Source organism: Psittacula echo (genome assembly GCF_963264785.1).
Source record: "Psittacula echo genome assembly, chromosome: 15".
In the NCBI taxonomy this organism is placed as follows: domain Eukaryota; kingdom Metazoa; phylum Chordata; class Aves; order Psittaciformes; family Psittacidae; genus Psittacula; species Psittacula echo.
In genome coordinates this window covers 7,502,366-7,530,225 of record NC_137751.1, presented here as the reverse complement: position 1 = coordinate 7,530,225, position 27,860 = coordinate 7,502,366, and the positions used below count along the sequence as shown (strand labels likewise).

Genomic DNA, 27,860 nt, shown 5'->3' with positions numbered 1-27,860 from the left:
ACTCCTACCTTCGCTCGAGGACTGGACCGAGAAGGCCTGGTTAAACCCCGCTGAGGCAGAGGCACCATCTTCCTGCTCTTCGTTTTCTGTGTCACATTCAATGTCGCTGTCACTGCTCATTCCTGGTAGGAGATGAAGGACATGCTTCTGACATACCCCAGCTGTGAAAAAAACCCAAAAAGACCCACAAGCCAAAAATGATGGCAGCAAGACCTATGTGACTGAAGCATTCAATGTCTTCACATGTGAGAGCAACCAATATCAAATCCCAAGAGCTAGCAGGAGAACAAGAGAAGGAGCACGTTCAGAGCCAGATACATTTACCAAAACACTGAGACTGAACAGAACAGCAGGTACCAGCTTCAGGAATGCCCTCATTCTGCTGTTTGGCACAAGAGTTCCAGCATGTCACCAGCTGAGGCAGGCTTGGTTGCCTGCAGCCCCTTCCTGCCTGAGCTGTGCTCCCCTGCCAGCTGCTCTACCCACCTCTACAAAGAGGACAGAAAATAGAAGTAGCTTTTTTTTCCCCCAGAATCCTAGAATGGTTTGGGTTGGAAGGGACCTTAAAGCTCATCCAGTTCCAACCCCTGCCATGGGCAGGGACACCTTCCAGTAGACCACGTTTTTAACAGTTTAGAGGTAGCATGAACAGATGTACCCACCCACCACGCCTTTCAAACAGCAATACTTTGTTCAAGTCTCAGGCACAAAAACCCCTGCTTTTCCTACAAAAAGAACCACAACAGTTAATAATCAAGGTGGCTTCTTTTGTTTTGCCAAACATTGAGCAGGAACTGGCAGAGGTGAACATGCTCCTTTTTGCAGTTTTGGGGGAGACAGAAGGGGTTTGCTCTGCTCTTCTACTTCTTAAGAGCTGATACTCATTGCTAAGAAAAAGCAAGTAAAGTGAATTGAAGTACCAGCTCTACCGTAGTTTCTCCTCTGACAGGAAAGGAAAAAAAAAAAGTAAAGTTTGTTTCCTGGGGTTTTTAACAATGAAGTATTTCAGTTCTTAAAACATTTTCCTATTAGGTTCTCTGCTATAATAGCAGAGCTGTGGGAGCACATCACGATCACACTGCAGTGACTAAGAGCAGAAATTCAGTTTTGTCACTGAGAGACCTTCTGTAAATGCCAACTCCTACACAATATTGCACACTGCAGCTAGAGATGGATGCTGGCACCTTAATATAGGCTTTGCGCTACAATTCAGTCATTGAAATTCAAATTAGTGCAGAGGTGGAAGGCAGCAGAGTTTTAGCAAGATAAGAAAAACTCTTCCGTGCGGACATTCAAAAAAGAAAAAAAAAAGCAGTAATATTTTTTTCCATCATGGAAAGGATGCAGGAAGGGAGAGGGAAAAGTTTCCTCCAAGTCTCTAAGGAAACTGGCTTACGTACCACAGCACCCGACACAAATGAAGTGTTGGAGAGATTCTAGTGCAGACGTGGAGGTAGTTACCAACGTGTTGTCCCTGATGGCAGCAGGCTTAAAAGCCAAGGTCACTGACTGCTATTTTAATTAGATAAGAAATTATTTTCAAGGCCATGCAACTGAACACCAAAGCAAAGACCTGGAGCCCTATTAAGAGGTATGAAAAGCAAGTAGGAGTCCAGAGGAATAGATGGCACCACGTAATGGCACCGGGTCTTTGCCTGCTGCACTGTCCCATTGCCATTTCTCCCCAGACAGAGGTGACACAGAGACATTCACTCCTCATTCAGATTCACACTACAGCTGCCAATTGTTACAGCAAACGTCAACCAAAATGAACACATTTTGGGTTTGGAGGGTTTTTTTCTCCTCTTTTCCTTTCCCCTTCCAACTATTTCTATTACAGAAATGGGTCATCCCAGACTGGTGTGTGGTCATGCTACACTTGCTATCTACAACATTCAGTTTACCTTCTTCTGGCCCTGCAGAAGCCCCCTCAGAAAGCACAGCCTGTAGGTCACCCGTATCAGAGCTGTTCTCCAGCCCACTTGACTGGGCTCCTTCTGTACGACACCCTTTAGAAGTTGACCTTAAGGGAGAATTGAGGAGAAGTAGGAAAAACTCATGTTAGAGATGCAGCTTTAATCCTTCTAGTCCCACTTCTAGTTTTACTCATTGTTTAATTCTCTTGCATACCCACATAAACTTCCAGCTTATATTGATGCAAAAATATTTAATATCTTCACAAAAATAAACTTGGAAAAGTTTATGAATTTTTTCCAAAAAATGGTGAATCCAGGTATTTAGAAAAAAAAAAACAAACAAACCTGAGTACTCCCATGGCACTTTGCTTTGTCAGCCAACAGGGACTTGTTATGAAATTACGAAAAACTAGAGTCAAAGTGAAAAATACCATCTTAGCCAAGGAAACCCTAAGAGGTAAATTTCTGTTAAAGGTTATTTTGCAAGGAATAGTGGGAATACGGATAGGCCTGCCTTCCCAATCCAAGTGTGAGACTGCATCCACAGCTGATGGAAATAAAAAAAAAAAACCCAAACCCAAAATGGAAAAGATGACTTGTAACCTAGTTATTAAACTAAAAATTGATATCCAGAGGGAACAGCAGCAACCAAATAAACTTCAAAGTAATTTCTCTTCCATGCTACAAGCACCTGGGCTTAGTTGATTGGTGTCTTTCTTCCTAAGTCAAGGAAAGGTGGGTGAGGAGATAACAAGAGGAAAAGAGAACAAATGCTTACCCTAGAGCACCAACTTTCCTCGTCTTCTCTACAGCAGCTAAGCCATTTAAGCCAGAAACTCCAATATCAGAATCTGAACCATCACAAGGCCTCTCCTCTGTCTTTGGCAGTGACTCGGGAACACTGCTGTTAGCCAGGACCCTGGCAGAATGGTGCCGACCACTCAACTTGGAGCTCCCTATGCCACCTGAGAAAAAGGGGAGAACTCTGAGCATGTCAAGCCTTATTTCAAGAAGCTGAACACCCAGCTGTTTCACAGCACCAGCTGGGTTCCAAACACGTGTATGCACAAGCACACCTGCCCCACCCTCATGCTTAAAACCTTACAGTTTCAAGTGAACATATGGGCAACACAAACCGTCTGGTATATCCACTCTCTCATCACACAGAGCTTTTGTTTCAGCTGCCATTTCTGATGGGAGACTATAGACAAATCCTTCCCCATATTGTGTAGTTAAAACTTATCTTCTATTTATCTACCAGTAACAAACACCCTCCTCACTGTCATTTTCCCCAGCTATCAATGTGAAGTTGCCTGGCCGCAGCCTTTCAAGCCTGGCAACTTCACATTGGTGAAGCTGTGTGCAGAGGTTATAGTTACACCATCTAAATGACTCTCTGGCATTTTCCAGTTTCCCACCCAAGCCTTCTGTATCCATTTAGCATTGTAAGAAAACAGCTTTGACACTCCACTCCTCCTCAGAACACTTAAAAGGGGCAAAACACAAGTCCTGTGTTAGGTGTTTCATTACCACTCAAGGAAGGGCACCTTAAAACTCAGAGGCCACAGTATCAATATTCTTTCTCACATGTACGTGGGGTTTTCTTGAATTCCCCTTAAGGCAAATAACAATTTAAACATGGGTCAGTACTTTTTGATCTATGATTCTCACTATGAAGTTAGTTCCTGAAACAGGAAGATCAGAGATCAGAACTTGTTAACACACATATTTACGTTCCGCAAGTCATCTGTGAGGTTCTCTTTCACAGGTCAGTTACCAAAGGTACAACATCATCAACTACATTCAAGAAAAGATCCAGCCAAGTCTCAGGGAAATATCAGCTGCCAAGTAAGACTTCTTGAAAAGCTTTTGTACGTGAGATGCTGAGATGCCCCCCATCACACAAAGAAAGATGCTTACCTTCAGAAGTTTGAGTGTCTCCCTTTAAGCGAAGATTGCTGTCCACACAGTCCATAGCTCTCCGTAAAGACAGGCTGCCTGCTGCTCCAGAGCGAATAGTTTTGGGTGAGTTACTTTTCTTACTTGCAGCTGCAAAAATATTTTAAGTTGTGACAAGTGTTCAGTCAGAGTGCTGCAGCGCTCTGCCCTTCTGCTTGTTTTAAGTGAAGTTAAGCTCTATTTTAGTCTCTATGCTCATTAACTCCCAGTCCTGCACAAAACTCCTTCCTCATCCCTCCTGTCAAAGATGTGAGCTAGAGGGAAGCCTGGCTAGCTACAGATGTGGCAAAGACTAAACAAAGTAATGTTAGCTTGACTTACACCAAGACGTCCTTAAGAAAGCCACTATCCAGATTCCTTCAGCCATCACGAGGAGAGTGTAAAGGATTAAAGGGAGCCCAAACCATCCGTTCAGCTCTTAAATTCAAAGTCTAGTGTAACAAAGGACCTTGAAAGCAAGAGTGAGAGACAGGTAATGGGACTCTCACAGACTACCACTTCCCAAATGAACCATTCTTGGAGCACATGATAATGTGGATCCTCCCACAGAAGCTCCTCCAGGTAGAGGAACAGAGCAACGCTAACTGGAACAGCAAACCCAAGTTCTGTTGACACCCCTTGGAGGTGGGGGATCCAGGCTTCAAAACCAGAAGATTTCTCCTGTTTTACAGAGCACCACAAACCTGTTCCTCTCCTCCTACCTGGTGCCTTAATAACCTTGGAGGAATGAGGCATTTGCTAAGGAAAGAGGTGGCATTAAAAACCACACAACAAACAAAAGCTAGCACTTCCACTGAAGTGGGTTGAGCCTTCCACATCTTATTGATGGCAGAGTTCAGGGCTCCAAACTTTAACTTTCTCTTTCGGAGAAGAAATTCTCTGCTCTGTGGGACTGACAAAATACAGAACAGATATTTGCTGGAGTTGCAAATGCTGTTTTGCAGGTCAGTACTAAAAGGGATGGAGAGAAATAGAACTGTTCTACCAGTTCTTTAGTCTGCTTATGTGTATAATGTATTTCTTACTCATCTTGGGTCCAAATAACTTGTGTCTTTAGTCTGCTTATGTGTATAATGTATTTCTTACTCATCTTGGGTCCAAATAAAGTAATAACTTGAACCAAAACTCAGAAGGCTGCAAAATCATCTCTCTCAGGCAACAGAGAAGTTGAGAGAGAATTAACAACTTGTACTTTTATTCAGGATCATAAGCAGCACAGTACTTGCACAGCCTTCATACTGGCATCCAAAAGATTCCACACTGGCTTACCAGCTCTGCCACCACGACCCAGTGACAGGACCTGAACAGACAGGGCCCTCTCTGAAAGAGGTCACCTGTCAAAAGGCAAAGCCTCTCCCAGGGGAGCCTTGGCTCACTCGGATTTTAGCAAGACTTCAAGTTACTAAAGTATAACAAATCTGGAATGTTTTCGTTTTGTTCACTGGCAGGCATCAGGAAACATCCTCAAGTTCATAGATGGGCCAGACACAGAGCAGCAGTCAACAGGAAATGACCTTCAGGTAAGATCAATTCAATACTGGATTAAACTTCAGAACTCTAAAGTTTACTCTGAAGTTTACTCTCACTGCATTAGGTGTGTTACTGGCTGTGGAGCAAAAGTTTTGGTGCTTTTACCAAGAAAGGCTGAAGCCAGCTTCAGTAACATTTACTTAAATGTTTACTAAAACGTAGTAAGATTTTAGTAATGTAATTTAGTAAAATTACATTACTAACATTTACTGAAAGTGAGGCAGTGCAGGTTTTAGGCTTCTGTATTCTTATAGCTGAACTTGAGCATGAGTAACTATAAGAAGTCTGTTTCAGATGCCTGGATATATAAAAACACCTATACAACCAACATTGTAAGGGTGACATTTAAAGCACTTACAATTCCTTATGTAACAACTGGTAACTGAAGATTTTGTCAGTAGCTCCATCCCTATTTCTTGCAGCTTACTGCAGCTTTCCGTTCCACAGGCAGCTAAAGCACCTTGCTCAATGGAGAAGAAGGTGGGCTGCCCATCACACGAGCCAGGGTTGCTACTTCTCACTTCCGACAGCTGGTTTTTCACATCAGACATTTTGCTTCGAACTTCAGCCATCTGTGTTTTGAGCCTTTTCAGCATCTTCAAGTCAGGGGGCACGCGCCACATCGCCTGGTGTCTCCGCTGGTCTCGATCTTTTAGAGAATAGGATGATGCTTTACCAAAGGAAAGTTAACACAACAGGTAAGTAACATTGTTTTCAAATAAACACAGACATCTATTTTTAGCAGCTGTAAAAATTCTACCTTTTGCCCTCCTATAAAAATGAGGGACCGACATTCTTGCACCATATTTAGATTGCATGCACTGCACAGCTACCAGTACAGGTTTCCCTTCCCTGCCTGTCATGGAGGAAGACCCCAGAACATGCTTGCCAGAAGAAGCAAGGCTCTCAATACTAATGCATGAATTTTGATGACAACTGAACTGCTCCTCTATGTTGCCAGACCAGCTTCAGTTCACAAGCCTGGATGCCAGTCAAATTTGTTACACATTTCTGTAACATTTGCTTAGTGACTGTCCAAGATTCTCATACCACCAACACAACACCCCATTAACAGAGAGAACTCACAGAAATCTGCAATTGAGGAAGGAATCCCCTTAAGTACCTAACACCAGAAGATCAGGTTGAGCAGCTAATACCCAAGTAAATCTGTGTGCTGCTCAGCCAGAATTAGATCACATTTGATGTTTATTTGAACCATTGTGAATTCTGTAAGTGTTTCACTGCAAATTCAGCTGTTCAAAACTATAAAGCCAAGTGGCTCTTGGAAACCTTCACCTTAGGAGGTGAAGTCTGGCAAACTCCAAATGTAGTAGCAGCTTTCTCTTAGTTGACTGACCTGAATAAGCTCTGGGAACAGTCAAACCTTAAGAGAACCTCAGCAAAACCAATGATTTCAGCTGCAGAGTGAGTAGCTAAAGATGACAAGGAAGCCATTTAACACAACAGACCTTAGATCTTGCTCAAGCAGGACAGCACTAAATGCAATGACCACACCTAAGGTCCTCTTGTCTCAGTCTTTTTCCAGCCAGAACAGAACTGAGACTTAAGAGTTCACGTGCTGCCTCCCCTTTTTGTACTCACAAGAAGGGACTTCCATGTTTGGAACCATGGATTACATTCAGCTGAAAACTCATCTGACTGTTTACACGGCAACATTTTAAAAGCTAATCACAAAGGAACAAATAATTCAAGCCAGCTTTTAGATTCAGTATCAGCTATGTCATCGCTGCAGCCAAAGCAAGAGCTTGGAGCAAATGGACCATTATTATTTCTCTTCTGTTCTACCAAGTCACCAAATGGTTGTTTCAGAATGACCTGAAGTAAGATGTTGTGGTAGTGGGGCAGCTACCTCCAAGGAAGTGTTAATCATGATAAATGTGTCACTGAGCTTTGATCTAATTTTAATTCTTCACTAGTAAGAGAAACAAGCAGCCTTCAGTAACAGCCAGGGGTGCTGGAATTGACAGCTAACTGCTTTTGCTGCGCATGAAGTTAATCGCTTTTTTGGTTGAAAGGTCTTAACTGTATCACAGACTCTCTTACAAGCCTTCAATTATTTAAATACCATCACTGGTTTTGGCTCCCAATATTTTGATCCATGTTTCTTCCACATGTGCTTTTCCAGCTTCACTACCACACACGTTTTTCCTAGTTTGGGTTTAAATGCCTTTTTTTATACAAAAGCAAATTCCAGGATTTACTTCTTATCAGTATAAATTGTGCTCTTGGTACTCTAAGCCACCAAGCGTACAAACTGTGTGAGGCGAGAGGTGTAACTACTTCCGCAGCTGACAGCCATTTTGTGTTGTTTTGTCTCTCAGCGCTAACCCCTTCTATAAAAGGACCTTTCATTCATCCCCCACATTTGCAGTCAAAGAAGCTGCATGAACTGCATCTCTACAAGGTTGCTGCACAAAACAGCCAAGGGTTCAGTCACATTCCCCAAGGAAAGATGAGAAGGCTCCTCCCAATACACACTTCTGTTTCCAGTTGAGTCACCCCGTGTTCTCAAGCTGAGGTCAACCATTAAGGCAAAGAACATGTGAGGAGGCAGCAGGATGCAGCATTCTGATGAGCCCAGATGAGGATATGGAAGTGTAGTTTTCCATGAAAAGGGCTGCCTGTCATTCTTTTTCATTCCCTCCTCAAATCTGCTTCTAACTCTGGGACTGCATTCCCAGAGACACTTCCAGGTTGGAATGAAATCAGAATGTGTATCAGATGTACAGTTACCTCTATTCTGCAGAAGAGAGGGAGGTGGACGTGGCTGAAGGCCCCAGAGGTTTTCCATTCCATTTCTATCTTTTAGGTCCAGCAAGTGGATTAAAATTAAGGGATCTATATCTAGTAAACTGCTACTGGCTGTTGAGCCTAGGGCACTTCCTCCCCGCCTTGAAGGTCTTCCACTTGCACTGATGTAGCTGTGGCTAGTACCTAAGGAAGAGTTACAGAGAAAGTGTGTATACACAGGACACAGGTAACACATTATTTCCTGTACGCTTCATACCTTTTACGTAACTCTCTTAATAAAGAGACTGGTAAACAAATCAATACAAAGAGCATTTATTCTGCTAACAGTACTTCCACTCAGACCAGAAAACAGCACAAGCAGGTAAATGCAAGAAGCTCAAGTGAAGAGAGTGTGCCAGCTTTCCCAAATGCTGTTAAAAATTACTTTCTAAAACCTCCTAAATGAATGCTGTTTCTACAGCCACTGTGCTCCTGCTCTAACAGCCAGCCTTTCAGAAGGTAATAGGCATGTCCCTCAGCTTCCTAGTTCACAAGAAATTTTCAAGTAGCTTTGAAACAGCAGCTAAAAGCAGGACAGTTAAGGAACTGTGTCTTTCAAACACTCCCACAGCAGCACAAACATCAGTGCCAGTGAACATCTCTTCCAGTATCTTTGCCATAAACAAACACACTCCATATACATGTATTTCTTCCAGAATCTTATTAACCTATGGCTAATTTGGGCTACAATCATCTCTAGGCTTCAAGTAATCTTACAGCACCTTTTCATTATTGCATTTAAAATGTATTTCTGCTTGACTTGTAAGGATTCTTCACTTAATTTCCTCCACATCCTTCAGGTTTTACAGTGCACTAAAACCCAAGTGAACGTGTCACACATTCAGAGGCCACACAGGCATCAGTACAAACTGTTCATCAGGCTACTCTTGATCAGAATGAAAGGGGTTTCAAGAGGCAGAAAAACCTCCCTCTAAACTTATGCATAATTTTTTAAACAAGCACATTCAGAAAATTTCTCCCCCTTTCTCTATTGAACCAATGAAACATTTCTGCTACACTGCAATAATCAGTATGAACCACATGATGCAGCATTTCCAAAAATAGAAATGCCTGCAGAACACGCAGCTTGACGTCACTTCCAAGAACAGAAGAGGAATCCAGCAGCATTTTGCATATATGGGAATTCTGAAGGCTGTTTTTCATACCTGATGCTCCAGGACTAGCAGCAGCCGCTGCATCCTCCATAAGATCGCCTTCTTCCAACTCCATATTACTGCTATATTCCACATCATTTTCTCCAGACCTTAGAAGATGATTGGGTGGAAAAAAAGAAATACAATTATTAGCTTTTTTCAGCTCTTCTTAGATATTATGGCACATACCTTGAAAACATTAAACACAGTAAATAGTATTTGCTGCATCCCAAGCTACCCAAACTGAACAAATAAAAACAAAGGGTGACTGACTTGCTACCCAAGAGTCCAAGAGTGCTGTACATGTCTAAACTGTAAAATGTCATCCTGCAAACTTCTATATTTGTATGTGTTACAACACATTCGTGTGTTTTAATGAAGATTCTAGGATCTGACAATCTCAGCTAAGAACCTTAAATTCTCTAGTTTAACTGTCCTCATTATCACTCTCCTACTACTACAACACTTCCTAACACCAAACCTCTCTTTCATTACACTGAAGAAACAGATTCCTTAATAGTGTTTTGGGAAAGAACCTTCACAGACTATCACTTGTCAGACAGAACACAACACAAAACAAAAAATTAAGAGATCAGAAAGATGGTTAACAAACTGACCGAAAATTCCAATGTTTAATGTTAACTCTACCAGCTCATGTTGTTTGCAGATTGGGAAACAGCCTTCACATCACACTGGAGTCTACCCACACCCTTTGCTGCAGCAAATCAATCAGTTTCCATTGGAATTAGGATTAACCTGTCAGACAAGGTGGTGATTTGAAAGGCTTTAGGTTACTTACATAGTCTCTTCATCAATATCATTTTCTTCAGTGTTACTAGTTGCTGTCGAACTAGCTGAAGAGCTGCTGCCATCAAGGTGGTTTACCTCATCTTCTGCAGCAAGATCTATATCCAAGTCACCATCAGAGAGCTCATGCTACCAGAAAAACAGAACAAACCAAAAGCTACTAAGAGGAACTCTCTCCCCAGAGCATCACACAGGAATTAGGAGGGTCTCAAAGCACAGTAAAAGCTGGTAAAAACCAGGCAAGTTGGGTTTTTCAGCTGCAAAACTGAAACTCGGAAACTTTTTTGTAGTGGGATCAACTAGATCTGCTTTGGAATCTCTCTCGTGTCATCTCTTGCTGCTAGCTGTTGATCGTGTTGTCTCCTAATTCCACACAGAGGATAATAAATCTAATTCACAATTCATAAGTTCACCTATGTCTCTACTGCTACCCTATCATAAAAAGCTACACATAAACAAAGAGGCAGGAAAAAGACAATTCCTACATTAAAGTCTTCATGCTGGATCTTCTCTTCCTCCTCTTCCTTGCTATCACTCACTAATCCTGGAGTAGCAACATTCTCAAGTAGTGCTTCAGTGCTTTGTCCAGATTTCTTTGATCTCGATTCTGGACCATCATCATTCTGGGGACTCAGATGAGTGTCTGGAGGTGAAATGCCTCGTGATTTCTGGGTCCGGGAAAGTTCAATTGCAAGCCTCTGAAATATTAGAAAGATACACATCAGAAGGATATACAGAGAAGGCAACAATGAAGCACCAGATCAAGTAAGTTTGTTGACTTGCATATATATTATTTTAATAACACCCAATATCAAACTACCAACTGCAACCCAAATAAACACAACTGTCAAATGTGAACACTGAAACCTAAACCAGGTAATTACTTGTAAGTAAAAGGTGATTTTTACAGTAGTATAGATCCCACTTACTTCTTTAAGGTTATTTATTTGTTGGATATAACTTGTCTGAGCAGCTTCTAACTGAGCAATGTACCAGTGTTGATCTCGGCACTTTTGGAAGAAGGTTGGCGAGCGCACCTGAAACCTTCAAAGGAACATTTGGAAAGGGATTTTTAAGGTTTTTTATCTTCTTTGTTTTGGTTTGTTTTTTGTGCCCCCCAAAAAAATCCTAAAAGCCCTACATAAAAATATTCCCCAACCTGAAATCCAGTGATAAAATAAACTTAACAGACAACATACAATGTTCTTTCATATCCTGAGCACACTGAATGGCAACAGGAAGTATTCTGAAGGAGAAGCAGTTATACAAGAGGTATTTATCTTCACAAACCAACACTAACAACATTAACACACTACAAAGCATTTAGCAGGAGCAAGAGTAGGACTGTACAGAGAATATCTGAAGTAGATGGATAAAGCTTCTATATTTTGTCTTAACACTGCAACTCCCATTGACAGCATTAGTTTTCTTGAATTACAGACTTCCTTTATTCCCAAAGTGCTCCTATGATCACTACAACTGTTTCTGAAAAGGGGGAGAAAACAGCCTTTTCCTTTAAATCAATTAGCTACAGATCCCTAACCCAGGCTTATCAGTGCCAAGCATAGCTACTTCTCAAAGAAAGAGAGAGAGTTTCCACAACTCCCTTCAGCACATTCTCTTTAAAGCTTATGACACTCAAACCCATTTATGGCAAAACATGTCACAATTATTTTAATTTCAACTACTTAATTATTTCCTATCTCAGCTGCAGGTGTGATACTTCGTGAAATGACAGCAGTAAAGAGCCCCACTAAGTTGCCTTCCTTACCTTAGGATCACAGTGTCATTTTGCCTGTTTAAATAGCCTTCATTGGCTAGCAAGTCCAAACGAAAGAACCTGTTGTAACCCCAGCATTCTCCAACTTCAAAATCAGAGGCAAACTCTCGAATTATGTTTTTGGTGGGATCGTTGGTGGACTGGTGAACCATTTCTACACGGTACTCATATCTACACAGGGGAAAATCACAGGTATTAATACCAAAATAAAGACACTGGAACAGCCAGATCCATCAAGTTTAACAGAACCATGCTTCCTGGGAGACTCACAGGCCCAGCTGAAGAAGTGGTTTGGTCTGGCAATTTTACTTAACACTTATATAAACAGTACAGCAGGGGACTTTTGTAGTAATAATGAGAATGGTAAACCAAATTTAGGGTTGAATACTAGGGGATAGATGCTCTTCTCTGTTGTTTTGACAGCTAGCTTTTTATTTTGAGAAAGCCACCAAATAACACCTTTCAGTTATTATCTTTGGGCATGATTTAAAGCTTCTGGACAGCAGAAGCCCTGCTGTTCTTTTCAAGAGGACTCTGCATCAGTCCCTAGCAACACTACAGAACTTCAGATCATTCTTCACGAACCTCTCTAAGAGCTTTGTCAACTAAAACAAAAAAAAAAGAAGAAATCAAACCAGCTGCTCTTACTAGAGGTTTACCTACTTGGATGTCTCTGGCAATCCAGCGGACAGCTCCAAGAACACAGACAGGTAGTAGCCCCGTACCACGCCATTTCCATCCTTGAAATAAATCAAATTGAGAGATAAATTAATTAAATATGAAAGCAAAAACCAGAAAAGCAAAACACCTTGACATACCCTTGAAGTTGAGAAAGCAGCTTCAGTCAATAGAGAATTTGCAACAGCACTTTACTTTATATGATGCAGTTTCGATTTTAATCTTCTGTGACCTGGAAGTCTTACTGTAACTTGAATCAACAAGGTGCTTGCATCTCGGATATAAATCTCAAAACAGAGCTTTAATTACTCTATTAACACTTCAAGGGTTCAAGTAAGTGGAAGACTGAACAGACAACTTATGTAACAAATAGAAAAAGCACAAAAAAGCTCATAAAATCTACTTAGCAGTTTATTATATTCCAGTTCTTCTCAAATTCTCCACATTAAACCAGCTCACATTAAACATTAGTTCTGAAATATTTTCCGTACAGCTGCATTTCAAAGCTACTTGGTATTTGAAATAAGAGTCATTTCTTCACCAAAAACATGCAATGTGAAAAAGTTAGGTCAGTTAACTGACGAACAATACTAGAATCAAGTAGAAAACAAAAAAAAAACATGGCAAAACCTCCATCACACTCACCTTTCATCAAGGATGAAGAATGGCTCAACTTGAATCCTCTAGGTTGAAGAAACATTTTAACTTACCATTTAAAAAATAAATTTTAATGCCTTCTGACAGCACACCTTATGTAGTCAATCCTGAATTTACAATACTCTGAAAAGTTACACAGGGGTCCACCTCTGCACCCCAGAAATACAAGTTCTGTGCAAACATGGGCTTAACAGATTAATCCAGTTCTCTGAAGATGCCATGCCAACCACTAACAAACAAAACCTGCACTCCACCACTAAACACATATTTCTCCAAACACAGCTGCAGTAGCAGCCAGAGCTTCCTTGAAGCACTGACCAGCCTATTGGACTGCAAAAAGATCACATCTTGTGGGTTAACATTCCAACACTGACAAAGACACTGCTTCTGAAATCTGACTATTCAGCTCACTGGAAGGACATTAGTACAATACACGTTTTAGCATGTATTCTCAAGCATCTGAGAATTGGATGCACAGTAAAACAGATTAATCTTCGACTAATACCTTGTCCTCTTCCCAACTGCCCAAGTAAGTACTATTCATAAACATATTTTAAGTTACTCCATACTTCAGTTCTGCAAGGAACATCTACAAAAACCACTCAGATAAAAGTAGTAAAAATATCTATTACAGTTCCTATGGCATATTAGTAAGACCTTTTTTAATTGCTTTTAAATTGACCAGATTAACTACACTGAGAACATTCATGCTGCATATCTGGAAGCAGAGCAGGAATACTTCAGTGGTTTGTGATCAACTCTACAACCTTATTACGTTCTTTTGATACAGCTTTTTATACACAACATGAGAAGATACTAACGGATGTTTCTTTACAAGCGAAGCACACGAATGCTGCTGAAGTGTTTTGGGTGGGATAATGACTCTAGTTTAAAGCATAACTCACTGGATAAACTTTTAATCTCCAGCAAAGTCCTGACACTTGCAGAGGTGGACTGTACACAGGATCTGCTCGCTGGCGCAATGTACTATTGAGAAAGGAGAAAAAACATTTGCTATTGGGACAAAGCAAAACCCTCCATAAAACAGTAAAGTGCATTCACACTTAGACTTTTACACACTAGAACCACCCTTCTTGCTGCACAGAGCATGTAGCAGCACAACGCCCATGCAGAATGTTAACTGTCCATACAAATACATGTGTTACTTATACAATTATCCGATCTTGTTTAAAAAGGGAAAAAATTGCCTTTGCTATAGGAAATCTTTTTAGCTAACAGTTTAGCTAGAGTTAATTGTTCACCTGGTAACTGAGATTTTTAATTCCTTTCTATAGCTTAGCTGATATCTAACAGTTTTCTGCAGAGAAAATTCTGTGCTCTGAAGACTACTACTCATGTACAGAAGAAACAGGAAAAGCTTCTCAATATTCACGGTAATTTAAAATACATTCTTACCTGAAGTTTTCCAAGACAAATGTAGTTGAGTCATACGCTGGAACCAATTCACTAAGGGGGAGGAGAGGTGTAAATGTATTAGAGTTGAATAACATGACATTAAAAGTCCCAACTTTTGGACTCTCCAGAAGCATTTAAGATTAATTAGGTCACCAGAGCCACTGAAATTCACTGGATTATATAATGGGTTATTTTAGTACTTCTGAAAATTCCATTTATAAGCCTTCTCTCCACTACCTCTTCATGTGATACCTCACAATAAAACAAATATTTAATGTAATGAAGGGAAAAGCAACCAGAAGTATTTAAGAGGATTTGCCCTCTTATATGTGATGGCTAATAATCTTTTAAAATGGTGAATTTTTAATGTAAGACTCCTTGATAGTTCTACAAAGCATGAAACTACTGCATAGCTGAAAGCACTAGGCTCAAATGGTTTGTGTTTCTGAGCAAGAGATACCTAAATGTTCATTTTCCAATGGCAGGAAGATTTAAACTCGCCTTAGAGAGTGATTTAATTATTCTTCTCAGAAAACACGCCAGGAAAAGTTTTGAGATTGACTTTAAAAGCCAGCTGAACCAATTTTTGCTAGAGAAGGCAAAATTATTTGAGGAGGTCTTCCAAGACTTCTCCTACCTTCAATTCTTTTGAGACATTTTTCAGCCAGCTAGCCTAAACTCTCAACAGAATTCCAAAGAACCCAGCACCAGCAGCACTCTCTTTATGAAGAACTGTGCTATGAAGTGGTTTTGGCTACATATTGTGAATTAAGGTGTCGTACAGACGCATTTCATGAGAGCCTTGCAATTATACACTCAGAGACCCAATAATAACAGAAAAAGGACAAAACAGTAAACTACTAAACTATGAAACAGTAAAAGAGAAAAGAAACTGTTGCTGGAAGCCACTGTTGTGACTCCCCAGCAGGGACTACAGACATAAAATAAGCCCTGCCGGAACAGAAAAGCCTACTTGCGGCACAGGTTACTAACAGGAGTAATTAAGCAGTTAAAAATTTTCAGTGTATAAGCCTGGACCCAAATTCAGTCAGAGATACTAGACTTAACACAGAAATGGACAAAATCACTTTACCCCCCGGATTACCAATGCCACAGCTCATATCGTTGAGAAGATGAGTATCAGACAACCTCTCCACCAGCCACCCATCATTTACTCTCTCAAATTCTCCTCTTAAAATACAGTGGCACTCTTCTGTCATAGCTTTACAAAAGGCTGAGGTACATAATACACTTACCTCCCAGATTAGGCATGTCCTCCTCCATACAGCGGTACAGCAAAATGAATAGAGATATTCTCCTCTAATTTACTCTACACATTTTTTAACAAGCAAAACAAACCTTTGCAAGATGACTTTCAAGTTTAAACAAAGTATTTGCAGTGCTGACCTTGTGAAGTCTGGCGGCACAGGAGTGGTGACAAATGAGGCCATAGGCTTCCGATGAACCTGCTGGAACATCATCAGGATCTCTGAACTTTTGGAGATCAACTCACTCTTACTGCACGACCGTAACTACGGGAAACAACAAGAAGGAAAAACATTAGTAGAAACCATAGATTTTGACCACTTTCGGTTTTAAAAAGAAACTGCACGTCTGTTACAGCTTCAGAAAGATCACCCACAATGCACCGTAAAATGCAGCTTGGAAGGTTCTGGTTCTTTGGGGTTTTTCATTTGTTTGGGGTTTATTTACCTTAAAACTGTCAACTCCTAAGATGAAGAATTTGCCTACAACAGCCGACGGTCACGTGTTCTAAACTTTCTGTTAGGAAATTGAAATGGATATTCTAACTCTGTCTCACTCCTAGGCCATGAAGTTCAAAGCCCCTCTGGACAAAGACATATATGATGACTTTAAATAAGCAGTGCAGACCTACACAGTTGCCACATGTTTGCATGTTCTCACTTTTTTTTCCAGTTAGTATGCTTTTCCTCCTATTTGCAGGGAGGAGAGGTCATGTTTCATTAACACTGATTTATTAATATTTTAATGGGGCTTTTTTCTGAAAAAGAGAAGCTGACCTGTACAGCTGCATACTCACTGCTGTTCAGGATTTAGAGCATCCTCATTTGGGATGCAATATATGCAACTTCACAGAGAACTCTCAACAAACAGACAAAAACATATATATTATGTATATAAAAATAAATAAATAAATAAATATATTAAATATCTTCTTGGAAAGACAGGCGGACAGAAATAAACAGCTAGAACCAGTTCAGTTTTCCTCAAAAGCAGAGAAACAAAACACTTTTGTTTATTCTCAATTTATAGCCACCACTATTCATATGCAGGAGACAGCAGCAGAACTAACAGAATCTAACAGACTAACAGACCCACACCACCTAAATGCTTCAAGTTCAAACTACAACAGAAAGGATTTGCAACGTTATGTTCACGAAACATGTAACTGCGTAGTTTTCTAGGATACTGCTACTAATCCCTGTACCAGTTTTTCAAGCAACTTTTTTAAGAAGAAATTGTGACACCTAAGGCCACTGAAATGAAAAGATACCCTAAAAAAATATACATCAATTGACAGTTTAAAAATAAATTAAATAAGGAAAGCTGACTGAGGAGGGAGGGATCTGTGGAACACAGCATTTCAGCTCTTTTCATCATCACCTGATGTTCTACTTCTTGAAGCAGGGATTCCAGAAGCTCAGTTTCTTGAGTAAGTGATGTCTTTTGACCTGTTTAAAGAGAAGACAATATGTTTAAAGAAAAAAAAAAAACACCCCACAACTCACTGGATTTTAAGAAACTGAGCTTTTCTTTTTTTTTTTAGCTCTTTTTTTTTTTACCCAGAAGCTGATCCGAAACCTACTAAGGTAAAGAATTTCTAAATATACCAAGGTTGACTGAGAAAGCATTTTAAAAGTAGAGCCTACGTTTTTAATTAGAGCTGTAGTAAAGAACTCACTTGAGGTTAAGTCAGTAACAAATCATTCTGTGTCCCAGAAATGGCAAGTCTGTTGTTTTGGGGTGCTTTTTTGGACATAAAATTAAAAAAAAGACAGGTCTGACTTCCATCACACATTACACACCTGAAGAGTATGGCAGCTCTTTGAAAAAAGGTGTTACATGAACAAAAGGTTAACCTGTACATACAAATGACAGTTTACTACAGTTTTAAGACTGATCTTTAATCAGTACACACTAACACAAATCTTGTGACCGACTACCGTATTCAACAGAGGCACAAAGTAGGTATGAATCCTGGATTTAATTTAAAGCAAACATTTTAAGGTACTGACATGTATTTGAAGACGTACTGGAAACATGGCTAGCATCTATCTGTTATATTGTTTTGGTTTTAATGAAAATGACCTAAGAGAATAAGCACAAGCATTATCAAAGCTAAGAATATTTTCCACGCATGAACATTCCATGTTTTCTTTGGGTGGGTGGCAGAGAGATGGGAGGCGTGTTTGAATGTGCGGAAGATCTCAAGCACCAGAAATACATTTTCAGCACAGCTATTTTACTGCCTTACTTTTATTCCCATGACAAGTACATAGATACAAGGTCAAGGATCTTTTCTCTGTGTACTTTAACCTGCTCGTTGTGTACCCTGCAGAAGTAAGGTCGTAAGCGCAACATTTCAAGAGGGTCTAAAGAAAGATGTCACCTTTACTACGTGCTCGTATCAATGCATTATGGAAATGAAAGCACATGTGGAATAACCAAAGCACAGATGCAAAATTAGCTGAGCAAAGCATGCACAGTTACAGCCAACTGCGGAATATACTGTCTTTCTCATTGAAAGCTACACTTCATTTTTAGTAGTGCACCAATTGTCTTCTCTCCTCAATACCAAAGTAGAGCTGAAGTGACCGGTCCCCAGTTACCAAAAGTGTCAGGAACCAAATAAGCAGCTCTGATTCCAGATGCCACGTTCTTCATTAGCAGACAAGGCTGTCTGTATGTACGGACTGAAGTGTTAGCTCATCAGACAGCTCATACAGACTACTCATTTTTTAAAATTACATTAAAAGGAGTATATATATTACAAAGATGTCACATCACAAAGATGGACATCTTGGCTAACCAAAATGATGGTGTATAAATACTCTAGGTGAAAGGAACTAAACATCTTCAAATTAGACAGAAATGTTCTCCAAGTTATTTTACTGGAGTTTCCAACAGAACTAACCAGGTTACATCTAACAACTCAGAACTGTATCACAGTAACTACGTGATTAATTAAAAGCTTTGCTGCAGGCAGAAATCTTCTAACAGTGCTTAACATGCTTAAACACCATAATGTCTGTAAGGACTCACACTTCCAGGGCAAGAAAGTTTCTTAATAGATTTACACATAACTGAGATGTTGTTCCCATGCATAAATACCTACCCATCAATGTTATAAGCTTATTCTTCAGCTGAGTGTCTAATCGGGCAATCATCATCTCCACTGCATTCCTGATTTCCCGAACTCGTTCATCCTTTGCACTACGCACTGCATCTACATTCCTCTCCTAAACCAGAGTTCAGGAAAAAACATGCACAAAATCAAAAGCTTCACACTTCTCCATGTTTCACTCTCTTACATGTTGGCTCCATTCTGTCCTAAGCTTTCCTACAGCTCCCTCCAGCAATATTTCTCTATGAGAGAAAAAAAAAGAAAATAATCCAGGTCTTACTGGAGCTCACTTATTTAGAGTAAGAAAATAGGAACGTGGGCTTAGATGAGTTGCATTACAGGCCACTCCTGAAAATATCCTTTGACTTTCAAGGAACACGTAAGTGTGCCCTCTGGTGGGTGACCAAAGGTTAACAGTAAAGTTGAGCAACATTTTCTCACTGCGTACGGATTCATCATACAGGAATTCTTTAGTACCAAAATTTATAAATGCAACTGCCACTTTCTCTTCTGTAACGTGAGCAGTAAAGAAAAGTTACCTTCTTGGTAAACAAGAGTAATTTGATAAAATTATGCCCTTCACCCTGGAAGGTGAAAGCAACAATCCTCTATAAACATTTGGGGTTAGAACTAGATAATCTTAAGGTCCTTTCCAACCCTAACCATTCTAGGATTCTACAAATACTTACAAATAGCCCACATGGTGATGCAACAGTCACAAAAATCCTACTGAGACTTGTTTAAAAACACCAACAAACCAACTTATTTCTGCAAAGAACACATGATAAATGCACCAGCATTCAGCAAAACACAAAAATAATCCTCCCTAGAAAACAAGAAATTAATTCCTGGGATTCCCACTAAAAACTGCCAAAGCTGAACGTGTCAATATTTGGATATCTAACACATTTACCCCTATGAGGAAGAAAAGAGAGGTACACAAACTCCAAATCTTTAACTGGTAAGCTGCTTTACAGACATCCTGTAAGCTCAAATATATTCTCCTAAAAAAGGGAAAAGGAGTTCTACCAGAAGCAACAGCTTCTGAACAGGTGCTGACAACACCACGAGCCTATACAATGGTGTAATATTTCCACGCCTCACTTTACAGTTACCCCTTGACAATGGTGTACTACAGGAAAACATTATCTTGCATCAGTTTCTTACCACTTCTTGAACCAAACTGATCAATTCCATGAGCCTTCTCCTAAGCTTTACCACTTCTTCATTGACTTTTGTGACATGCTGCTTGTAGATTTCTGCCAGTGGCTTAAACGTATGTCCTCCATGCTGTCAGAAAAAGAGGGGGAGCAGATGGAGAATAACAGAGCATTTCATTTTAACTTCATTCCACTCCTATTAAAGTACTGAAAGAGACGGGAAGAAAATCTCTTAGTGCGTCACTCATTTTGGAAAAGTTCCAAAGCAGACTGTATGTAGGAAGTCTGTCCTTCGCTTCCCTTTGTAAAAAGACATGAACTTGGCTTTCATAGCGTCAAAGCTTCCTGTCAAGAGTCTCAACAGGCCCCCAAAGATAGACTGCTTCATTCACTGTGCAGTCCTCTAATCAAATAACAGCAGAAGGTTATTTATTTTTGTTATTGTTACTAAAACACTCTTCCCAAACAAAGGCAGCGCACTTTTAAACCACTTATATTCCAACCACTGACAGCCGTCTCTCCTGGAAACATGCAATTGAAAGGAAAGAACTGTGCTAATACAGCCTTGAAGATCCTCAGGATTAAAGGCCAGGACATTTAAATAATCCAAGAGTTACCTGTATTTTCTGAGAAAGACTTCTACCTTTGCCCATAAAGTTCTCACCACCCTCTCAAGCTCGTGCAAGACATCATCAGGCTTACAACAAGGAAGGTAATTCTGACCCCATTTCCGCAAAAATTCAATTTGCTTCTCTAATTATAAACAGGAGGCATGCTTTTCAAACCCGATGTTCATACTAAATTATAAATACACATACCGCTACAAGATTTGCATGGCAGTTCAATTGCCATTACAACAGTTTCACAGCATTTCTATTTCTTCAAAATGCTGGCAAACAGAATGCTTGCAGTCTCTTACTGCAGCACACTATGTGCACACAAGCAAGTCTCTTCTTACCATTCCTCCCCAAAGCGCACACTGGTGGCAGATACACTTCTTACAGGTCCAGCAGAAAACACTAAGTTTTTCATGATGATTTTCACACCTGAAACAAAAAAACCACACGTATTATCAACAGAAAATAGCTATGCATTTTCTGCAAATTCAATTTAACATTTGCACTTGCTTTGCTGTCCAACACTGAGAGTAAAGATACCATCAGTGAACCAATCCCATTATTAAAGTCCTGATCATATGCTACCTAAAGTAACCGCAGAGCAATGGCTCATAAGCTATTTGGACAAGTTGATCTTTGGCATTTCTTAACATTTCAGGAACAGCATGGACCAACAGATCAAGCACAGACCAGGACAGACCTCAAATACGGGCCTCTCCCTTCTTCCTCCATTAGGATTCACAAACTTGAGGAGGAGGCAGGCATAGAACACGTAATTGGTCCCTGTTCATTTATCACTGCTTCTTCTCACACTTTTCTCCTCCAAATCTCCAGAATATATCTTAACACGTATAATAGGACTGCTAATAGGATAAAACCAGGAGAAAAGCCTGCTGAGAAAGTTCTGAGAGTTGCTCCTAGGAAGAGAATATATCACAAAACACAAGAGGCTCCAAAGACAAGGAAGGAAAGCGAACAGCAGTCACGTAGGAGATGTAGTAATAGAAGTGCTTTCTCTGAGACTCAGTATGTTTTCTTTGATCTCAATCTGGATTTACCAATTACATTTTCACCCATGACTAGAAGACACCTTATCAGAACAGCTTCTCTGCTTTTAGGTGCTGAGATACCAAATGAGCACCCATAGTCCTAATGGGACTGCCAAATGAACAAGCCATCGAGCGGAAACTGCAACATGCTTTATGTGATGAAAGCTCCATTTACTTGTCTTTCTCATTTTCTTCATGCTTTGTGAGATTGCAGAGTTGAAGTGTATCAAGCTGCTGTGTGACCTCTTCCGCCCAACGACAGTTTACAAGCTCTCGCAGCTGCAGCGGGGCTCTGCAAGAAGCATGGCTAGAGTTAGAGCAAGAACTCAGCTCCAGGAGACAGAAGAGAAGCATCATTGACTTAACTCACTTCACTGAGTCTGCACTATGGGAAAAATTCATAGGCAAAAAAAGTAGAAGCTCTACTAGTTATTTCAGGCAAAAAAAAGAAACAACAAAAAGCAAAGCAATGTCTGAAGTCAACATGGGGAAACCAAGAACTATTTCCACGTTTCTTGATAGACTCCTGGATAATGCTGGGCAAATAATTTTGTTTCTCAGTGCTTCTTCACTTTAGAGCTACTGATCAAATACTTGAAAGACCAATATTTAAGAAGTTCTGTAAAAATGCTTGATTAATTGGGTTTAAGGACCTCCCTTTCCTTGGGGGAAAAGAATATGCTACCTCCCAATTTTACGTCCATCAAGAGCTAGTGTTCCTAAGTGCCCAGAAGTGCTAACGGAGACCAGAGCTTGCATTAAAAAAACCAAACCAAACAAACACCACACTGTAGCTAACTCTGAGACAAAGCTGCAACACACAAGGTAAGTGACAGAAATTACAGCTGTAAAAATAAATAAATAAATAAATAAAAAGCACACATTTCAGTCTGAAAACTGAAGTTTCTGGTCTTCGCCTCTTGCGAGAATATAAGGAGTTCTGAGGGGAACACCATCTAGTTACTCTAACTACACCAACTGCACGCACTGAAAACAGCAGTGTGACAGGGGAAGAATAAAGATTTTGCTTAGCTGGTCGCAAAACTAGAACGTATTTTACAGTAAGCATTATACCAGAGTAAATTTTTATAGTAACAGCAGAAAGTCCTTATAAAAGCTAAAAATAAAAACAAATCAAGCTTACAAATTTCGTGCAACCTGCACTGAAAAAAAAGAGACTGATCGTAACAGGACAGTACACCCAATTCCTCGTAATTTCTTTCTGATCCTAAAAATACCTTACCTGCAATGAGGGCACTGAGCTCTTTGTTCCGTCAGCCAACGCTACGGAAGAAAAAGGAAAAACACTTCTAAAGAAACTGTAGAAAAAGAACTGCAAGCAAATACATTCTATCATTAATTGGGCGGTTTTAAAGATTTATAATACAGCTGTTCCACCACTTAGTCACAAAGCAACCACTTTTCTTTAGATGTCAAAGGCATCCCAGGAAAAAAATACACAGAGGATTCTGAGGTACCAAATATTCCATTAGAAACCACACATGTGGGGCAGACTCCCATAGTCATAGACTGAGGAGCATGTTTCAACAAAAGAAAGCAAAAGACACAAGCCAAAATTTCAGTCTAAATTATAGTCTTCAAGGTAACTTATTTCTTCCTCTTGGGCTATCTATACACGTATTAGATACCTGTGGATCGAGGATCAAATCCACAAGGACCCTTCGAATCCTTCTCTTCCAGAGAGCTCCAAAGACAAGTAGCTGAGGAAGGAACTTCACCTGCCCACTACAAGTGTAAATGCGCAGCACTTAATGGGCTTATATCTGTTAACTCACTACTACATTTAAAGATTCTCATGAATAATCTCTCACCACCCAGCAACAATGTGCTCACACTCTTACTGTGTAACATGAATCCTTCACCTATAGCTCTTGTCAGAGCTATCAAAGCAAATGACTGTCTGTTTCAGTTTCTGGAAATACTACCAGAGGACTGAAAACCTCAGCTGAACCCTCTCCCACTGCACCAACAGCTTCCACACTTGCAACTAAAGTGTTATACACTGGAAACCAGGATTTCATCAATGAATTGGGATGCAGATGCTGCTTCAGCCTGCTATATCAAGCTCTCTTGACAAAGATTTAGTCTGTATCTGCTCACACAACACTAGTTTGGCAAGTATGCTAAAACATCTCCAAGGTGACAGGAGGTGATGTTATGATCTTCCAGTGCTCCATACCGAGATGCCAAGTCAGCATTTCATTCCTGTCCCAATTCTGTGTTTTCCACACAGGCATCACAGACTCCCAAAAGATGCCACAGATGGGATCATTATATGTCTGCTTCTTTAAAGCAATTATCCTGATAGTCCCTATAATTAGCCCTGCTGAATGCAATGCGCAGCCTGCCTCATTTTTCCTCAGGGAGTTGTAAAGGATCCTGAAAGGGAAACTGAAGAGCACAGGGCAGGAAAAAGGAATCCTTGGAGCACCAGGGAAACGGACAAGAAAGAATCAAGAACGTGTTCGTAAGATCACTAAGTTTTAAGTTCATGCATTTGCAAGAATAAGCTGTAAGGAGTAAACTCACCCGAATACAACTGAAACAGCACAACTTGGAGCAATGAGGACACAGGCGTGCATCACGCAACTTCTCCATACAAATAAAACATCGGAATACTTCAGCAATGCTCTGCAGAGGGTAGATTATCGCTACTGTTAAGCCATATACTTCAAACGTATCAGAGCTGCATTTATTTCCCAGGCAGAGTGCCAGGTTTCATACATGCAGTCCCACTACAAACAGCTACCAATAGCTCATCTTAAGAGTCAAAACACCATGTCAAACTCAGTGGCTTTCCCCTCCCCCCTCCGACTTCCTCCTACACTACACCAGCTCTTAGCACACATTTTGCAGCACTGTTCTTCAAGGCACAGTTTCTTTGTCTGGCTCATCTTTTTTGACGTGGGCCTTTCTACAGCCAAGATATCATTCCTGTTTGTGTTCACATGGGATTGAACAGATGCCAGAATAAACTGCTGCACCTGCAGATTCTAACCACATGACTTTCAATGTACTGGCACTAAACTAATTCAAAAGCATGGTAAGTGCATGTATCTGTTATACAGAACGCTAATGAGATGGGTTGAACTGTAAGGGGCTTTTGGTTTTACTTTTATAAGGCTTACATTTTTTAAGGTCTACCATTAGCACTAGCTCCACAATGTCTATGCTCTCTCACACCCCATTTAATAATTCTCCAGCAATAAAAGTGTAGTTTCACAAATTATTTTTCACTATCCCCATTTGAAGAGTGAAGCACTTTGTTCTAGCGTACACCATCTCAGCTCTTTCCATTCCCAAAATCAGAAAGGTGCTTTGAAATATCAAGCTACGCTTGCTTTCCACACTGATAAGATTTTGCACCGATAAGAAGTTTTACGTTCTGTATTGTACAGGAGTAAGACCCCTTCTGGCTTTAACTACAGAACTCTGAGATTCTTCTGATGGGCTATTTTTTTCCCCAGTCACAAAACTATAAACGAGCACAGAAGCATTTCTTGAATTTACAGACACCACAGCATCTCCCACACGTTAGTGTCTTCTTTAATGGTTGCAAACCATTAAAACGCAGTACATGTATTTACAGGAAGTTACCACACACGGTCTTGTTAAATCCTGCCCCGGTCTGGCTCTTATTAATACGGACAACGGCAACGTGTACGAATTGCCCAGGTCACAGACAAGCACCACTGAGTGCTGGGCCTTCCCGCACGCCAGAGCGGCTTCTATCAGCGCCAGGTGTCCATCCAACCCCTTCATTTTCTAACCCGGACTACGTGAAACAACCGCGTATCACTCAGAAATATCACCTCTTTACACCCCGCTTGCTTCCTACCGGCTCACCGGGCACACGGGAGCAGGACTCGGCACGATGCGCATCCCCCCCCGCGGCGGAGCTGCCATCTGTGTTCCGCCTCCGGGACCGCCCACAGCTCCCTACCGCTCGGCCTCTCTCCCCTCACACAAGGGCGAGGGACCATCCGCTGCTCCGCCGCGCCGGCACCATCCGCCAGCCCTTCCCCGGCCCGTAAACAGCTCAGGCCGCACGGCACAGACCACACCGAGCAGGCCCGTCCCCGCCACTCGCCGTTCCCCACGGCCGGGAAGCTGCCGCCGCCGCCGCAGCGGCCCGTCCCCATGGGCCCGGGGATGCGCACCCGAGGACACCACGCTACCCCCAAGCCGCCCTTCCCGCCTCCCTGAGGCGGCGCGAGCGCAACAGCCACCAGACCGCTCACCTCTACGCTCTGCTCGTCCATGGCCGCGGCCCCGCCGGGGGAAAGATCCTCCCCGACCACGCTCCTCCCCACGCTGCCCGGAGCTGAACAGCAAAGGGTGGTCAAGAGCCGCCGGGCAACGATTGCACCCCGAACCCCGCACCTGCCGCCCCACGGTCCCGAGGAGCTCAGCTGCTCCTCCCACCCCAACCGCCGCTGCACGGGCCAGACCCAACGACGCCCCGCACTGCGCATGCGTGAGCTGCCTTAGCGGCGTCTGCCCGGCCCTTCAGTGCGGCGGGATTCCCGCAGCGCGGGGCGGGGTCGAGAGCGGAGTTTCCGTGCTGCTGTGTCGCTTGTGCGGTCATCGGCTTGGAAAGGCTCCTGAGCTGCTCGCAGCGGGAGCTGGGTGCCGTTGATACGCGGAGAGACTCCACAACTCGTAAAAGTTGTAAAGTAGGTATGCTTTTATTCAGCGCTCAGGTGCATCGGGATCGCTCCTCCAAAGTATGCACACCTCAGTGTCGTTTTCCCGCTACATTTATCCTCCAAAGTTACACGCCTATACATATTCATGATCTATCCCCGCTTCGTATTATAATGAGCTAAAAAGTCCTTTGCACATGCGCAGTGCCTCCCCGTGGTCATGGGTGAGGGTCTCAGGATGAAGTAAATGAGTCTTCCTCTTGTGGGTAGGGGTCTTCAAGATGAAGTAAACGAGTCTTCCTCTTCTTAAACTTTTCACCTTTGTCACATCTGGATGCCCCAGTGATTACACAAGTAGCTGAAACCAGCCATATCTGTCTGTCTTTGGATTAACTGATAAGTAGAGAAGAATGAGAAGGAATAGAATGGGCCAACTGATATGTAGATGTGGTAAGGAGAAGGAGAAGAATGGTAAGGAGGATGGGTCAACTGATAAGGAGGATGGGCAGAGGAATGGTATGTAGAAGACAATTCATGTTTAGTGGGGCCCCTAAATTCCACAGACTTCCAGGCTCTAGCGTTTCTTATATCAAGCCCCGTGTATCACCATCAGGCTCCCATAGATGCTCCTCAGACCTGGCGCCCAGAGGAAATGGTTTCAAGAGCCCTGCACAGCCCGCCGCCTGGTGCTGGGTGAGCTGGCACTGGGTGCTGGTGGCCACCAGGTCCCATCCCGGTTGCGTTGTGCACACCACAGGGCATACTGAGCCCTGGGAGTGCTTGCTGAGGACAAGTCTCAGGCTGGACACGGGTGCCCCTCTCGCCTCCCCGCCCTCAGGATCTTGAAGAGGATCCATTTGGGCCCTGGCAGTGCCACAGTGTTACTCAATGTGTAGAGCAGTGAAAAACCAACACCACCTTTCCCTTCAAAGGTGTTATCGACGAGTGAGCCAATCTCGCTTTAAAATATAAACTTATTAAATTGAGCGAGCTATAGCAGATAACAAAAAAACAGCTCTGGGTGCGCCAGGAGGCTCCGCTCTGCCCCGCCCAGGACACACACCGGGTCTGTCTGGAGGCTGTCCTTTACCTTTTCGGTTCGGGACTGCAGCCAATCCTGTGGTTTCTTTTGCCCGGATGTTTTGACGTAGCTCTTTTCCATTGGTTCTCCCTGTTGCTGAGGTCTCATCGTCGAGAAACTTCGAGAAGTTTCCAGAAGTTTTGAGAAGCTCCCAGAAGTTTCGAGGAGCTCCCGCCTCCAGCCCGCTGGTC

The 27,860-nt window shown here is 41.8% G+C and overlaps 1 protein-coding gene across 16 annotated transcripts in view; it reads right to left on the bottom strand.

The window, feature by feature from the left end:
- The window catches only part of TRIM37 (tripartite motif containing 37), a gene marked incomplete at its 3' end in the record, with an annotated part of 32,760 nt that extends 6,389 nt beyond the window's left edge, over positions 1-26,371 (bottom strand). For 6 of the 16 annotated variants that reach the window (XM_080630030.1, XM_080630026.1, XM_080630018.1 and 3 more), the window contains exons 1-23: positions 26,184-26,371; positions 24,472-24,573; positions 23,165-23,205; positions 22,097-22,213; positions 21,214-21,301; positions 20,263-20,385; positions 19,087-19,210; positions 17,355-17,422; positions 16,116-16,240; positions 14,709-14,759; positions 14,198-14,279; positions 12,621-12,697; positions 11,949-12,128; positions 11,107-11,221; positions 10,663-10,875; positions 10,170-10,306; positions 9,383-9,480; positions 8,160-8,360; positions 5,764-6,075; positions 3,837-3,965; positions 2,695-2,881; positions 1,905-2,023; positions 9-161 (exon numbers count right to left, since the gene is read on the bottom strand). In XM_080630030.1, coding sequence (XP_080486156.1) covers positions 9-161; positions 1,905-2,023; positions 2,695-2,881; positions 3,837-3,965; positions 5,764-6,075; positions 8,160-8,360; positions 9,383-9,480; positions 10,170-10,306; positions 10,663-10,875; positions 11,107-11,221; positions 11,949-12,128; positions 12,621-12,697; positions 14,198-14,279; positions 14,709-14,759; positions 16,116-16,240; positions 17,355-17,422; positions 19,087-19,210; positions 20,263-20,385; positions 21,214-21,301; positions 22,097-22,213; positions 23,165-23,205; positions 24,472-24,573; positions 26,184-26,204 — 2,863 coding nt within the window. In that variant the 5' untranslated portion in view covers positions 26,205-26,371. Of the gene's footprint in view, positions 1-8; positions 162-1,904; positions 2,024-2,694; positions 2,882-3,836; positions 3,966-5,763; positions 6,076-8,159; positions 8,361-9,382; positions 9,481-10,169; positions 10,307-10,662; positions 10,876-11,106; positions 11,222-11,948; positions 12,129-12,616; positions 12,698-14,197; positions 14,280-14,708; positions 14,760-16,115; positions 16,241-17,354; positions 17,423-19,086; positions 19,211-20,262; positions 20,463-21,213; positions 21,305-22,096; positions 22,214-23,164; positions 23,206-24,471; positions 24,574-25,780; positions 25,808-26,183 lie in introns of those variants that run through there. The other 10 variants (XM_080630031.1, XM_080630024.1, XM_080630032.1 and 7 more) reach the window with 9 other exon arrangements.
- Between the last annotated feature and the right edge of the window lie 1,489 nt (positions 26,372-27,860).